Source organism: Ursus americanus, chromosome 11, assembly GCF_024610735.1.
Source record: "Ursus americanus isolate L20-20 chromosome 11, mUrsAme1.1.p, whole genome shotgun sequence".
NCBI lineage: Eukaryota > Metazoa > Chordata > Mammalia > Carnivora > Ursidae > Ursus > Ursus americanus.
In genome coordinates, this window is record NC_142137.1 from 15892811 (window position 1) to 15909728 (window position 16918).

Genomic DNA, 16918 nt, shown 5'->3' on the forward strand with positions numbered 1-16918 from the left:
TTATTGCAAAATGAGCTGCTTCTTTGTGATACTTAGTAAAATGTCACTCATTTTAAACGAGCATCTAGAACTATGTATAAGGCACTAATTCTAAAGAGGTTTTTTTTTTTTTCAGGGGGTGTTCTCATATTCTTGTTATTTTATTACCTAGCATTTACTATCTCCTAGTGTTGTTTTCTTGTAGTGCTGTTTTATATGTTTTTTAGTTCTCCCATTTGATGGTAAAAATTAAAGTAGAATCAGTAATTTCTGGGTTTTACAGGGTTCAGTGTACACCACAGACGTAAAAATAAATACGAGGACAGATAGGAGAAGATTTGTTGGAAATGTGATGATTTTTTAGTGGTTCTTGATTGAGCAGAAGGTCTTGAGTCTTTGGATCTAAGCAGTTGTCAGGAGGCGTTAGGATAAGTTGGTAACAACACCGACTTCATGCCGTGCTCCAGATGTGAGCTGTCCGATATGGTCACCCTTAGTGACACGTGGCTTATTGGGCACTTGAAATGTGGCTAGTCTGGATTGAGATATGTCGTGTCAAATATACATTGGAGTTTGAAGACCATATGAAAGAAAGAAGATAAAATACCTCCATAATTTGTATATTAATTTCACATTGAAATGATAATATCTGGGCTATGTTGAGTTAAATAAAATCTACATTAAGTTTACTTTCACTGTTTCTTTTTAGTTTTTAATGTGGCTACTGGAAAATTTAAAATTGCATATGTGACTCACATTGGGGGCTCTCGTTAGATTCTTTTGGACGGCTCTGGCTCTAGATTTCTTTTGATAAGTCATGTCTTTTCTTAGAAATGATTCCTCCAAAGAGATACCAAGAGATCACTGTGTTGGCGTACAGAAGGTTAGAGCTGTAAAATTGCCAGTTTAGCTAAGGACAGGAATTTTCCATATAATTCTGTCCCAGGCATAGATTGCACAGAGATTTGTCTATGTGTGCGGTGTTCATTCCCACTGCCTGCCATCCATTGCCCCTCATGCTGGCCATGCAGAGCAGCTTGCCAGAACTGGGGCCTCTTGGTAATCTCAGCATACTTGTTGCTTGCTCTCAACTGGATTGCTTCTGAAATGTGTCTTGAAAATGAAACTGCTTCAACAATAAGCTTCTTAATTATGTCATGGGTTCACCACGAGGGTATACAAACAGATCCTCAGCAGTAGCTAATTTTCCTTTAATTGTATCTCATTCTTATGTTGGAATATCCTATTTCGTATTCACGAAAGCTCTAACACATGTTAATCCATTACAGGTGGAGTAACTAACACAGCACAGTATCAGAACAGACTCATGGTATATGAACCTAACCAGGTAAGAATCATAGAAGAAAAACTCATTACCTTAATTAAAATGAATTTTAAAAGATTTCCACAGTAATTAGTAGTTGAAATGCCAAGTCTGTACACACACACGCATCTTAAACTTATATAGAGAAAAGGAAGCATCTGGATAAACTGCCTTTTGGTTGCTTTTTTTTCTTCCCCTCACAAAATTTCAGCTCCTTTCGTTTTATGCGATACACAATGCTTAACTCTTTCAGAGTTTTGCATAATGTAGAAAAAAGGGGAGATAAGTTGATGAGCTAAATGCCCTTTATTTCCACTGTCTCAAGTGACTGTTCAGATTCAGCGGCATCCAAAGAGGATTTCGATTGACCTGTCGTGTGTCCTTTTAGAAGGCGTGTCGTTCGAAGAGGGGAACATGCCTGTTGTTTCATTACTCCCAAATAAAATAATAACTTTTATTTAACTCAGTGTAGACAGAATGCCGTAGAGCGGTGTCCAGGACAGGTCTGAAGTAGAAGTGTCTGAAAAGTGTGAGGAGGTCGTTCATCTAACGGCTGGTCCCTGAACTGGAAACATTTTGATGGTGTCTGTCCCTTCTTCTGCCCACTTGCCATCCAGATTCAGTGAGTTTTTTTGTCCCCAAAGAAGAACTATTTTTATTCTCTTTTCCTTCTACCAAAATGTCTGTGGCCGTGGCAGATGTTTTCAGAATTTCACCATTTCTGTGGTTTTGGTAACGTAAATATTTTTCATGATTATGAAAGTACTCCAAAATGATTTGATCTGGGGATTTAATATTCATCAGCTGGAGATAATGGAACATGAAACAACAGGTTGGCTTTGGCAGCCTGGGTCAGGATCGGCCACCGAATGTGTGTCCTGAATGACCTCGGTCGACGTGGTGTCTTTTTATTTCAACATTATTTGATTCTGAATTTAACGAAGGTGTTTCTCTCTTTGCAAGTGTGTTTCCTGATGTCATTAGAAGCTGTAGATTTCAGAGACCACATGTCCATGGGCCAGATGTCTCAAGAGGGATCATTAATTGCAGTTGCTTGAGTTCGGTGCACACGTGGTTAAAGAGGAAGAAGGTGTTAACATTTCTCAAATGAGTTCCGTTTCATGTTTGTACACACATGCTCTTTTTAAAAATTCTGCTGGCATATTGTTTACGGTGGGTACTGGCAAACATCACATCTGCTTGCATCTTGCTCGGAATCTCAATAACTCTATCATTCAGCCCTGGTGCTTATTTCTCTTCTAGGCCTTTGTGGAGAGTCGATAATGCCTGCCATCTGCCACAGAGCACATCGCTACCTGCCAACAGGCAGGCTGGGGTGACCTCTGCTTCCCCACTACTGATTAGTATTCACACGCTAGCTTATTAGGAATGACCCCACTAGGCCTCTCTGTTTCTTTGCCTTTGCAGTGGTTGGCGGCTCACCTGGCAGGCACGGCAGTGAAGGAAGCTAAAGATATAATCAGGGGATGCAGGCAGGCTTTACAAACCAGATGGCGTCCACAGTCCTGTGGCAGGGGACCGGACTGCTAATGCAAACGTTGATTCCTAATACCGGAATGGGTTGCCTCGTAGAAAGCACCTAAGGAAGGCATCATCAGAGTTTTGAGTTAAATCCACTCATGTGAAATGTATTGAAGATATTTCTTCACAGAGTATCTGAAATAAAGGTCTGGCTATTTTATTAAAGAAGACATTTGATTGGAAAGAGATTCTTATGACATGTTTAAATAGGGGGAGCAGATAAATGCAAGCCTTTCAACCTGTACAAAGCACTCTTTTTTAAAGTCTATCTTTAAAAGAGAAATTAGAAATGAGCTAGTAGCTAGGCCTTTAGCGAATGGACCAATATTTATGTAAACTTTTTTTTTTTTTTTTTGCTTATTCCTTTAACAGCTTTGTGAATTGGTGAAATTCTATGTATTAAAAACGTCATATGATCTTTTTATCGAAATCCAAATTTTTCTTGGCAAAAAGGAATCTGGGTTCTTCCTGTAGGTTAGGTTAGCTTACCTGTCCATTGCTTAGTTAAGATTTAAAATTAAGGTCGTATTTGATTTTCATCTAATTTTGCGTTTTACATTAGATTTTTGAAAGGAGCCATATTTAAGAGGAGTGGAGCATGTCTTTCTCATTACTGAGAGTGACTTAGAACCAAATAGTGGAGGTTTCACTATTCCTGAAGTTGTATAAAATTTGGCCTTCTACCAAAACAAACGTATGCCTAGGAATAACTTTTCCCAGTTTGGTAGATGATGTGATTATAGATATGTTAAAAGGGGCTCATACAAAGGCAATATGGGACTTTGTTGTGAAACCAGATCTTTGCTCTTCCATTGATCTTGGGAGGTTAATTCTGGAAAGGACAACAAGAGTCACCCCAGCTCTAGCTAATGTAGAGGCCTTGGGTAACCAGTGATTACTATCACAATAATTTTTTAAAGTGTATATTTATTGGACATTATGTGGCACTCTTCTAAATGTTTTGTATTAACTGATTTAATCTTTACAACAAGCCTGTCGGGTACCGTATGACTCTCCCCACTTTACAGATGAAAAAACAGGCACAGAGAGCTTAAGTACATTGCCCAAGGTCACACAAAGGTTATAAACTCAGGCATTCTGGATCGAGAGTCTGTTTTCTTAAATCATTATACCTAGCTATATGCTTTCACTCTTAAGCAATTTGCATGAGTAAGTTCTCTCAATTGGGTGAGAGAACCGTCATGAAAATTTCTATATTCTCATGTGCTCCCCTTCTAAAATGGAAATGCCCTATAAAATGCAACTCAAGCAAGAGGAAATGCCTTTGTACGTTGCAAAATAAAGTTGGAATATGTGGTTCTCGGGTAAGAAGCCTATACCTTTCAAAGTATGTAAGCAACATTCCAGTAGAATGTGCTAGGCAAACTAGAGTCCCAGCTACTGATGAGGCACTGCTGTTTTCTGCCGTGGAGGTCTCCTATTAACAAATTCACCTGAATTTCCTCCCCCCCCCCCCCAGAATAAATGGATAAGCCGCAGCCCCATGCTGCAGAGAAGGGTCTACCATTCCATGGCTGCTGTTCAAAGAAAGCTTTACGTTCTTGGGGGCAATGACTTGGACTACAATAACGACCGGATCCTCGTGCGGCATATCGATTCTTATAACATAGACACTGACCAGTGGACGCGTTGCAGCTTCAACCTGTTGACTGGTAAATACCTTTGACTAAGTAAATCAGGAAAAGCAGAGATTCAAGAAATTGCTACACTTTTCTTATCCATCTTCCATGCATCCCTAAATATCAAGTGCATGGTGACAGAACAACTTGTGTTTATTAACCAGAAAGGTGCACATTATTTATCTCACAAAATGTGACTCAGTCAAGTGGCTGAGCTGGTTTCTCAGGGCCTCTGTTACCTTCGTGCATCTTCTCACTTGGCTGGGAGAGGTATGTCAGTCCTTTCTTGTCAATGAATATTCACATAGGAACTTTGAGACAATTAAGAGGAACCGGAGAAATAATAACTGTTTACAAAGCAATTTATTTTTCTCTTTGTGCTTTTAGTCCTCTTTTATATATTTTGAAGTCAGGAGTCTGGTCTTCACTGTTACTGTCAAGTACGGTTTCTGGCTGTATTCTCCTAACAACTCAATCTTAGAACAGTTCTGTGCATAGGGGTTTGCTGGTGTTTCTGGCCACATAGCGGTTCAAGCATTTCCCAGGGCAAGACTAGGTCTGGACCCTCCTCATCCGAAAAGGAAATAAAAGGAAAGCAGTGAACAATCTACCCCTAATATTTCTTTACGGAGTTGAAAACTTTCTCTCCCTTCTCGGCTTGTATTATAAACATCTACAGGGGATCAGGTCCCTTCCAGGCTGCTCTACTAAATAGGAAAATCACAAACTCAAATGGTGGGCTGGATTGGCACCTGGGACATCTTAACAGGCTCCACCGCTCGCAGCTGCGCCCGCGAGGCAACAGCACGCGCGGAACCAGCGTGCGGGGCTTAGATGCCTTGTGTGGAGCTGCTGTTTCTGTGAAAATGATCTTTGAGGCCCACCTACAAGTACTTAACCCACTCCGAGCTGCTGTGGTGAGACCTTAGCCCCTCGGTCCCTGGATCTGTGATTCTGTCTGCCGTAGGATCCAGCTTATTTATTACCGCAGTCAATCCGGTGTCAGCCCATCAATTAAAAGAGACTATCTCACTCTCTGATGGCCTCCAGGGAAGAATAGGTGGTAGTGAGTTATTCTGTCTTCTTTTTTCAAATGGGGTAGGAAGCTTTCATCATTTTGGCGTGTCAGTATCTAGAGACTACCCGGGCTGCTCCCAGATCGGGAACTTTAATATAGCCTCAGGACTGTTGTCTATGTTATATATATATATATAAAAAAAAGTAGTACCTTTATCAATCTTTGCTGTTGTTTGTCTTTATTTGGGGGACACTGGGGGATTGGCTCTGTTTTATTGGCTTCTTGGGGTTGCAGCTGTTACTTTACAAACGTGTACTGGCTTTAAAAGTGTTTGTAGAGGCGTTTTGCTCTTTGAAAATATACCTTGTTTCCACTGCTTGTAAGTAATTGGCATACAACGTGGTGTAGAACTCTTGTTTTGTTATTGCTTATTATTGCTGTATTTAATGCTACATTTACCCGCTTGGCTGGCTAGTAAGTGTTTTGGCTTGGCTCTGACCTGACACAGGTTCATTCTCTGTGAAAGAGTGGTTAATTTTTCCCTCCGAGCGCTGGGAGGTGGTGATTAGTTGCTGCAGAAATCCTGTGGAGCCGACAAGTGTGCCACGGGGGGAAATTGTATCCTTCAGTGGCAAAAGGGTTAATGAAGACATGCAAGGAAATGGATTTATTTTTTCTTTTTATTCAATTCTCTTTACTTTAGGCCAAAATGAATCTGGAGTTGCTGTCCATAATGAGAGAATATATTTAGTTGGTGGATATTCGATTTGGACAAATGAGCCTCTGGCTTGTATCCAGGTGAGTGGTTGAAGTTCCTTTTGAAGTTTGTTCAAGCGGTTCAGTGAGGTTACTTTTTGCAGTGCTACGGAAGGAAGAGCTGTTTACACGTAGAAGGAGGTTTGAGCTCTCTTTGTGCAGCGAGTTTAGCCACTAGACTTCATCCTGCTTCCTAAAAATGATGCCTTAAGAAATGTTGGAGCCCTCGTGAAAATAAAGATCAGGATGAGCTTTGGAAATAAATAAAATAATAGCCTGGAAGTGGGGAAAGTGGCATACCTTTCTCTTTCTCATAAGCCAAAAAAATCTAGGAATTTTTGGTGATAGTACTGTCATGCTCCCAGAACTTTACAAATGCCTCCTTCCCACCAGTTCCTTTGTTTTCTGTATCGCAATTTGTTCCTTCCAATAAATCCCATCTATGAAGATGTTCTTCCCTCCTGGCAGAAGTTGTGTGCGGTAGTGGTTTATGGTTAGTGTGCTGGAGAGAGCCTCTGCCCCCAAACGACAGCCCTGGCACATCAGCCTGTGAGCAGCCCAGGTGAGGCAAGTTGCCAGCTGAGCTCTTTAGATCATATTCAAGGTCTTTTTATTTTTTATAATTGTTACCATAGTTGTTTCTCTGTTTTACATGCTCTCTGATAATGTATTGACATGTATTAGGCCTGATTTTTCTCTTGATCTCCAGAAGAATATATCCTTAAAAATTACTCTTATCTAACCTCACCCTTGGGGGAAGATTTTTAATCACTGCTTCATTATCTTTATAGTCACAGGACTATTCAAAATTTTAATTTTTCTTCAGTCACATCTCATAAGGTATATATATTTTCTCAAGAAATTTTTCCATGTTTTTTCAGTTTTCAGAATTGTTAGCATATAGTTGTTTTGTTACTACTTAGTTATATCCCCCATTACATTCATAATTTTTTTTTTTTTCCTCTTCTCTTGATTTGTCTTGCCAGAGGTTTGTCTGGGTAGTTAACATACTTAAGTAGATCTAAATCTGCAAGGGTAGCATAAATATGAACAACCTAATTAACAAACTGGTCCTGATGGATGTGAGTTCTGGATTCAATAGTTAGGATAGAGTGGATTTTTTCAGTTTATTGAGATATTAACATTTAATATTGTATTAGTTCAAGGTATACAAAAATGTTCTTATATATACATATATATACACACACATATGTATACACATATACACATACACATATACACATACACATATATACGTATATATACATATATATATTGCTAAATGATCACCAAAATAAGTTTAGTTTACATCCATAACTCCACATAGTTGCAAAATGTTTTTCTGTTTATGATGAGAACTTTTGAAATCTATTCTAGCAACTATTTAATACAGTATTGGTAATTGTACATTACATCCCCAGGATTTATTTATCTAAGTGGAAGTTTGTATCTTCTTTTTTATTGAATTATATATGACATACAAGGTTCCAGTAGCTTCAGGGGCATAGCATAGTGATTCAACAAGTCTATGCATTATGCTGTGCTCACCACAAGTGTTAACTACCATGTGTCACCGTACAATGTTATTACAATGTCATTGACCATATTCCCTATGCTGTGCCTTTAATTCCCGTGACTTATCCATTCCATAACTGGAAGACTGTATGTCCCACTTCCCTTCACCCATTTTGCCCATTCCACACGTCCACCTTCCTTCTGGAAACCACCAATTTGTTCTTTGTATTTATGGGTCTCTTTCTGCTTTGTATATTTGTTTTTTTTTTAGATTCCACATATAAGTTGGGGTTTTTTTGGTGTTGAGTTGTGTAAGTTCTTTACATATTTTGCATATTAAGTCCTTATCAGATATATCATTTGCAAATATCTTTTCCCATTCACTGGGTTGCATTTCCATTTTGACGGTTTTCTTCACTGTGCAAAAGCTTTTTACTTTGATGTCGTCTCAATAGTTTATTTTTGTTTTGTTCCCCTTGCCTGAGAAAACATATCTAAAAAAATGTTGCTAAGGCCAGTGTCTTAAGAGATTATTCCTTGTTTTCTTTTAGGAGTTTTATGGTTTCAGGTCACATGTTTAGGTCTTTAGTGCATTTTGATTTTATTTTTTGTGTGTGTGGTAAGAAACTGGTCCAGTTTCATTTTTTTGCATGTAGCTGTCCAGTTTTTCCAACACCATTTATTGAAGAGACTGGCTTTTCTCCATTGGGTGTTCTTGCCTCCTTTGTCATAGATTAATTGACCTTGTGAGTGTGGGTTTATTTCTGGGTTCTCTACCCGGTTGCATTGATCTATATGTCTATTTTTGTGCCACTACAGACTATTTTGACTACTGGAGCTTTATAGTATATTTTAAAATTTAGGATTGTGATACCTCCAGTTTTGTTCTTCTTTCATAAAATTGCTTTTGCTTTTTAAGGTCTTTTGTAGTTCCATACAAAGTTTAGTATTATTGCTCTAGTCCTTGAAAAATACTGTTGGTTTTTTGATGGGATTGCATTGAATCTGTAGATTGCTTTGGGTAGTATGGACATTTTAATGATCTTAATTCTTCCAATCCATTAATATGGTATATCTTTCCATTTGTTTATATGTCCATCAATCTTCTTCATTAACGTTTTATAGTTTTCAAAGTACAGGTCTTGCACCTTTCTGGTAAAGTTTATTTCTTGGTATTTTATTCCTTTTTGTGTAATTGTAAATGGAATTGTCTGCTTAATTTCTGTTCTACTTTGTTATTAGTGGATAGAAATGCAAAAAATTTTTGTATATTAATTTTATATTCTGCAACTGTACTGAATTTATTTATCAGTTTTAATAGTTTTTTGGTAGAGTCTTTAGGGTTTTCTACATACAGTATCATGTCATATGCAAATAGAGATAGCTTAAATTCTTCCTTACCAACTTGGATGCCTTTTCTTTTTCTTTCCTAATTACTGTGTCTAGGACTTCCATTATTATGTTGAATAGAAGTGACAAGAGTTAGCATCCTTGTTTTGATTCTTCAAGAGGAAGAGTTCTCATTTTTTCCCCATTGAGTATAATGTTAACTGTGGGTTTGTAATATATGGCCTTTATTATGTTGATATGTTTTCTCTAAATTCACTTTGTTGAGAGTTTTTATCATTAAGGGATATTGAATTTTGTCAAATGCTTGTTCTGCATCTATTGAGATGATCATATGATTTTTATCATTTGTTAACGTGGTGTATCATGATGATTGATTTACAAATATTGGGTCATCCATGCATCCCCAGAATAAAGGCCTCTTGATTATGATGAATTTTTTTTTTATTGTAGAATTTGGTTTGCTAATCTTTTGGTGAGAATTTTTTTTTTTTAAGATTTGTTTATTTTAGAGACAGAGTGAGAAAGAGAAACGGCACGAGCGGAGCAGAGGGAGAGGGAGAGAGAGAATCTCCAGCAGACTCCCCACCGAGTACAGAGCCTGAGATGGGGCTCAGTCCCATGACCCTGAGATCATGAACAGAGCCAAAACCAAGAGTTGGGTGCTCAACTGACTGAGCCATCCAGGTGCCCCGTCTTTTGTTGAGAAATTTTGCAACTGTGTTCATCATGGATATTGGCCTGTAGTTTTCTTTCTTTGTAGGGTCTTTATCTGGTTTTGATATCAGGATAATGCTGGCCTTCTAGAATGTGTTTGGAAGGTTTCCTTCCTCTTCTGCTTTTTAGAATAGTTTGAGGAGATTACTGATTAACTCTTCTTTAAATGTTTGGTAGAATTCACTTGTGAACTCATCTCCTCTTGGGCTTTTGGTTGTTGGGAGTGTTTTCATTACTGATTCGATTTTGTTACTAGTAATTGGTCTGTTCCTGTTTTCTATTTCTTCCTGATTCAGTTTTGTAATATTGTATGTTACTAGGAATTTTCTGTTTCTTCTAGGTTGTCCAATTTGCTGGCATGTAATTTTTTATAGCAGTTTCTTATAATTTGCATTTCTGACAGTTGTAACTTCTCTTTTATTTTGAATTGTATTTTTTTCTTGATGAATCTGGCTAAAGGTCTATTCATTAACTTTTTGAGAACTACCTCTTCATTTCATTGATCTTTTCTGTTTTTTTGGTCTCTCTTTCATTTATTTATGTTCTGACCTAGTATTCTCTTCCTTCTAATAACATTGGGTTTTGTTTGCTCTTCTTTTTCTATCTCTTTTAGGTGTAAGGTTATCATAGATTTTTCTTATTCTTGAGACTCCCTGTATCAGTATAAATTTCCCTCCTAGAACTGCTTTATCTGTGTCTAAAATTTTTTTGACTCTTGTTTTTTTTATTTTCCTTTCTCTTCATGTATTTTTTTCATTTCCTCTTTAATTCCATCATTGACCCATAGTTTGGGTGGTAGCATGTTGTTTAGCCTCTACATATTTGTGCTTTTTCTTGTAATTGATTTCTAATACTGTAGTGGTCAGAAAAGATGCTTGATATGATTTCAGTCTTCTTAAAAATACTGAGACTTTTGTGGCCTATCCTGGATCTATCCCGGGCCTAACATGTGATCTATCCTGGAGAATGTTCCATGAGCACTTGGAAAAAAATCTGCATTCTGTTGGTTTTCAATGGAATATTTTTTGTATATCTGGTCGAATGTGTCATTCAAAGACCCTGTTTCCTTATTGATTTTCTGCCTGGATGGTCTATCCATTGCTGTAAGTGGGAAGTTTAAAGTCCCCTACTATTATTTTATGACTCCCTGTATGTCTGTTAATATTTACTTTATGCATTTAGGTGCTCCAATATTGGGCTCATAGATAATTACAGTTGTTATGTCTACTTGTTTGACTGATTCCCTTTATCATTCTGTAATTCTCTTGCTTATCTCATTACAGTCTTTGTTTTAAAGTTAGCTTTGTCTGATATAACTATTACTTCCTGGTCTTTTTTGGCTTCTATTTGCATGTAATATCTTTTTTCTTCCCTTCACTCTCAGGCTGTATGTGTCTTAGGTTTGAAGTGAGTTTCTTGTTGGTGACACATAGGTGGGTTTTTTCTTTTCTTTTTTTTTTTTTTCCAATCTATTCTGTCACTTTGTGTCCTTTGAAGCATACAGACCATTTATATTTAAAGTAATTATTGATAGATATGCATTTTGCCATTTTATTCATTCTTTTCTGGTTGCTTTTGTAATTCCTCTGTTACTTTATTTCTTGCTCTCTGTCCTTGTGATTGATGACTTTCTTTAATGTAATGCTTGGTTTTCTTTTTACTCTTTGTGTATCACAGGTTTTTGATTTTGTTTACTATGAGGTTCATGTACACCATCTTAAGTAAATAGCAGTTTATATTAAGTTGATAGTCACCGAAGTTCAAACACCTCTTACAAGAACTTTAATTTTACTCCCCCTTCCACATTTTATGTATATAGTCATCTTTTTATTTTGTGAGTCCCCTGAACTAAATTTTCAGATATTGTTGATTTTACTACTTTAGTGTTTTAACCTTCATATTAGCTTTATTAGTGATTGCTCTACTGCCTTTACTGTATACTCAATATATTTTTTTCTTTCATGGTTTAATTATAATTATGGGCTCTTCCACTTAAAGAAGTCCTTTTAACATTTCTTGTAAGGCTGATTTGGTGGTGATGAACTCTTAACTTTTGTTTGTCTGGAAAACTATCTCATCTCAATTTTGAATGATAACCTTGCCAGGGGGAGTATTCTTGGTTGTAGGTTTTTTCTTTCAGTACTTTGAATATATCATGCTACTCTCTTAGTGCCTACAAAGTTTCTGCTGAAAAAATCAGCTGATAGCCTTCTGGGGTTTTCCTCATACATAAACAGTTGCTTCTCCCTACCTGTTTTGGAAATTTGCTCTTTATTTTTAATCTTTGACGTTTTAATTATTATGTGTCCTGGTGTTGACCTCCTTGGGGTCATCTTGTTTGAAACTTTTTCTGTTGCCTGGGCTTGGATATCTGTTTCCTTCTCCAGGTTAGGGAAGTATTCAGCTATTGTGTCTTTTTAAAAAAGATTCCTGCCCACTTTCTCCTCTTCTTTGGGATCACTACAAGGTGAATGTTTGTTCACTTGATGATGTCTCCAAGATCTCTTAACTATCCTCACTTCTTAAAATTCTTTTTTCCTCTGCTTATTTTGAGTGCTTCCCACTAACCTGTCTACCAGAATGCTGATCATTTCCCCATCTGCTAATCTATTGTTGATTTCCTTTAGTATATATTTCTTTTCAGTTATTCTTCAACTCTAATTGGTTCTTTTTTTATATTTTCTCTGTATTGAAGTTCTCACTGAGTTTATCCACTCTTCTGTCCAGTTCAGGGAGCATCTTTTTGACCATTATTTTGAACTCTTTATCAGGTAGACTGGTTATCTCTATTCTATTCTTTTTCTGAGATTTTGTCTTGTTCTTTTATTTGGAACATATTCTTCTGCTTCCTCATTTTGATTGACTTTTTGTATTTGTTTTTATGAATTAGGCAGAACAGTTACTTCTAAACTTGAAGGAGTGGTCTTATGTATGCTTGTGCCCTGTGTAGACTGTGTCTGCCTGGTGACTTTAGCTAGCTGGATAGAGCTGCAGCTGGGGTGGGCTGGGGGTTCCAGGACCCTCTGTGCTGGGATTGCCTTGTTGGGATGGGCTGAGCTGAGGTGGGCCTGGGTCAGGGCATTCCTGGGATTCTCTGCAGAGGGAGACATGGCTCAAGCTGAAGTGTGTGCATGCTGAGGGGTCCGAGTGCTCTCCTCACAGAGAGTGTTTTGACAGTATAGCTGAAGCTGAAGGGGGTGAAAGGGTGTCCCAGAGTGCTCCACACAGGGGTGCCCTGGTGGGGGGGGGTGGAGGCAAGGCAGACGCAGTTGGTGACCTGGAGCAGCTGGAGCCTAGGTGAGGCATGAGGGTATCCTGGCAAGTTATCTGGAGTTGAAGTGGTTTGGGCCTGATGTTCTGCAGTGATGTGTACCTGTGTCACCTTGGCAAGATGGCTAGAGCTGTAATGAGTACTTACTAAGGATGTCTTAGTATGTGCTGCACTAGGGCTGCCTTGGTCAGACAGTGGGGGCTGGTGTGGGCTCAGGGCCCAGAGCTCACTGGGACAGTATGGCAGCTAGGGGGCCAGACACTGCTTCTTAACCACTCTATCAGATGAGATCATACAGTTTTTTATCTTTTTCTGACCTATTTCACTTACCATGATGCTGTCGAGGTCCCAGATTACCTTCTTTTTTATGGCTGGATATTATTCCATTGTATGTGTGCACACATGTGTGTATGATCACATTTTCTTTATCCATTCATTCACTGAGAGACACTTAGGTTGTTTGTATGTCTTGGCTGTTATAAATAATGCTGTAGTGAACATGGGGACACAGACATCTTTTCAAGACAATGATTTCACTTCCTTTAGCTATGTAACCAGAAGCGGAATTTTGGATCATATGGTAGTTTAATTTTTAGTTTTTTGAGGAAACCTCCATACTGTTTTCTACAGTGGCTGTACCAATTTATATTTCTCACAACAGTGTAATAGTGTTTCCTTTTCTCCATATCCTCACCAACACTTATTTCTTTTGGATGACAGCTATTCTAACAGGTGTGAGGCAGTATCTCATTGTGGCTTTGATTACTGTTTCCCCAATGATCAGTGATGTTGAGCACCCTTTGGAAAAATGTCTATTCAGAACCTCTGTTCCTTTTTTAAGCAGAATTTTTTCCCTGTGAGTTTTGGGAGTTCTTTATAGTGTTTTGGATATTAATCCCTTATCAGATATATGATATTCAAATATATTCTCCCATTTGGTAGTTTGTCTTTTCATTTCGATGATAGTTTCCTTTGGTGTGTAGAAAATTTTTAGTTTCATGTAGTCCTATTTATTTATTTATTTAGCCTTTGCTTTTGGTGTTAAATCCAAAAAATCATTGCCAAGACCAATGACAAGGGGTTTACCCATGTTTTCTTCTAGAACTTTTATGGTTTCATGTCTTATGTTCAGTCTTTCATCCATTTTGAGTTGAGTGTGTGTGTGTGTGTGTGTGTGTGTGTGTGTGTGTGTGTGTGTGTTGGAAGATAAGGGTCCAGTTTTATCGTTTTGCATGTGGCTGTCCAGTTTTTCCAACACTTTTTATTGAACAGACTATTCTTTCTCTCATTTATTCTTGTCTCCTTTGTCATAAATTAATTGATCATATATGTATGGCTTTACTTCTGGGCTCTCTGTTTTGTTCCATTGATCTATGTGTCTGTTTCTGTACTTATGCCACACTTTTTTTATTTGCTATAACTTTGTAATATATTTGAAATCAGAAAGCGTGGTGACTTAGTTCTGCTTTCTTAAGATTGCTTTGAATATTTGGGGTCCATACAAATTTAAGCTGTTTCTTTTCTTTTTCTGTGAAAAATGCCATTGATAGGGATTGCATTGCTTTCAGTAGTATGGACATTTTAATAATATTAATTTCCCCAATCAGTGAGCATAGAATATCTTTTTATTTCTGTCATCTTAAATTCTTTCACCAATGTCTGATAGTTTCCAGTGTACAGATCTTTCTCCTCCTTGGTTCAATTTATTCCTAGGGATTTTATTCTTTTTGCTACAATGATAAATGGGATTGCTTTCTTAATTTCTCTTTCTGATAGTTTGCTGTTGGTGTATAGAAATGCAACTGATTTTGTATATTTGTTTTGTATCTTATATCTTTACTGAATTTATTAGCACTAACAGGTTTTTGGTGGAGTCATTAGAGTTTTCTACATATAATATCATGTCATCTGCAAATGAAAACAGTTTTATATCTTCCTTTCTGATTTGGATGTCTTTTATTTCTTGTATAATTGCTTTGGTTAGAATTTCCATTATAATGTTGAATAAAAGTGGCAAGAGTGGGCATCCTTGTCAAGTTCCTAATCTTAAAGGAAAAGCTTTTAGCTTTTCACTGTTAATTATGATGTTAGCTGTGGTCTTGTTTTATATGCCTTTTATTATGTTGAGGTATATTCCTTATATGCCCAGTTTTTAAAGAGTTTTTATCATGAATCAGTGTTGAATTTTGTCAAGCACATTTTTTTGCATCTAATAGATCATCGTTTGATTTTTATCCTTCACTTTTCACATTGGTTGATTTGCATGTGTTGAACCACCCTTGTGTTGCTGGAATCAATCCCATAATATATGACACTTTTAATGTATTGTTGAATTTGGTGTGCTAATATTTTCTTGAATTTTTAGCATCTATATTCATCAGGGATATTGGACTGTAATTTTCTCTAGTGTGCTTGTGTGGTTTTGGTATTAGGGTAATGTTGGCCTTGTAAAACAAGTACGGGAATGTTCCCTTTTATTTTTTAGGAGAAGTTAAGGATTGGTATTAATTCTTCTTTAAATATTTGGTGGCATTCACCAGTGAAGCATCTGATCCTGAATTTTTCTTTGTTGGTTTTTGATTACTGATTCATTCTCTTTATTAGTAATTGCTCTGTTCAGATTTCCTATTTCTTCATAATTTAGTCATGTTGAGTTGTATGTTTCTAGGAATCCATTTATTTTAGGTTGTCAAATTTATTGGTGTATAATTGTCATAATAGCTTTTTATGATTCTTTGTATGGTATCATTCTTTGTATGATTCTTTGTATGGTATTTTTTGTAATTCTCCCTCTTTATTTCTAATTTTATTTAAGTTCTCTTTTTCCCTTGGTACGTCTAGCCACAGATTTGTCTACTTTGTTTATCTTTTCAAGAAAAGCAGCTCAGTTTTACTGACCTTTGTTATTTTTAGTCTTTATTTATTTCTATCCTAATCTTTGTTATTTCCATTCTTTTACTAACTTTGGGCTTACTTTGTTCTTCCTTTTTTAGATCCTTGACCTGTAAAGTTAGGTTGGGTGGTCTTTTTCTTTCTTTTTTCTTAATTTAGGCATTTGTCACTATGAGCTGTCCTCTTAGAACTGCTTTAGCTGCATCCCATAAATTTTAGAATGCTGTATTTCCATTTTCATTTGTCTTATGATGATTTCTGATTTTCTTCTTTGACCCACTGGTTTTTCAGTAACATGTTGTTTAATCAAGTATTTGTGAATTTTTCCATTTTTCTTCTTGTAATTTCTAGCTTCATACCATTGTGGTTGGAAAAGATGCTTCATATGACTTCAATCTTCTTAAATTTATTAAGAGATGGTTTGTGTTCTATATGATCTATCCTGGAGAATGTTCCAGATTATGTTTTTCTTAAATGTACATGGAAAATTTATAAAAACCAATCAGGTACTACAATTAAGAGAACATTATTATATTTCAAATATTAAGCATTACATAGATCGTAATCTGTAACTACAATGCAATTAGGTAAAACTCAACAAAAAGTTACATAAATCCCTATATATTTGGAAATAATTAAACACATTGCTACATAATGTATTGGCTAAAGAAGAAGTCATGATGGAAGTTTAAAAAATAGCCACAACGGAGTGATAATGAAAATACACAGCAAAGTATATGGGGTAGATAAAGCTTAATAAGTTAGAAAATGAATCAATAATAAACTCAAAGTAAAGGGGAGAGACAATAAAAAAAATGAGAGGAAACAACTGAACTAGGAGACAATACAGTAGAAAAAATATTAAAGCCACATGTTCTTTTAAAAAGCATGAAATTTTTTGAGTGTGTTTTAGTTAA

At 36.7% G+C, this 16918-nt stretch overlaps 1 protein-coding gene across 6 annotated transcripts in view; it reads left to right on the forward strand.

The window, feature by feature from the left end:
• KLHL32 (kelch like family member 32) overlaps positions 1-16918 on the forward strand; it is a 248986-nt gene that overhangs the window by 195306 nt on the left and 36762 nt on the right. For 3 of the 6 annotated variants that reach the window (XM_045807030.2, XM_045807031.2, XM_045807035.2), the window contains 3 exons: positions 1269-1327; positions 4326-4518; positions 6207-6301. In XM_045807030.2, coding sequence (XP_045662986.1) covers positions 1269-1327; positions 4326-4518; positions 6207-6301 — 347 coding nt within the window. The remainder of the gene's footprint in view (positions 1-1268; positions 1328-4325; positions 4519-6206; positions 6302-16918) is intronic. The other 3 variants (XM_087865331.1, XM_087865332.1, XM_087865330.1) reach the window with 2 other exon arrangements.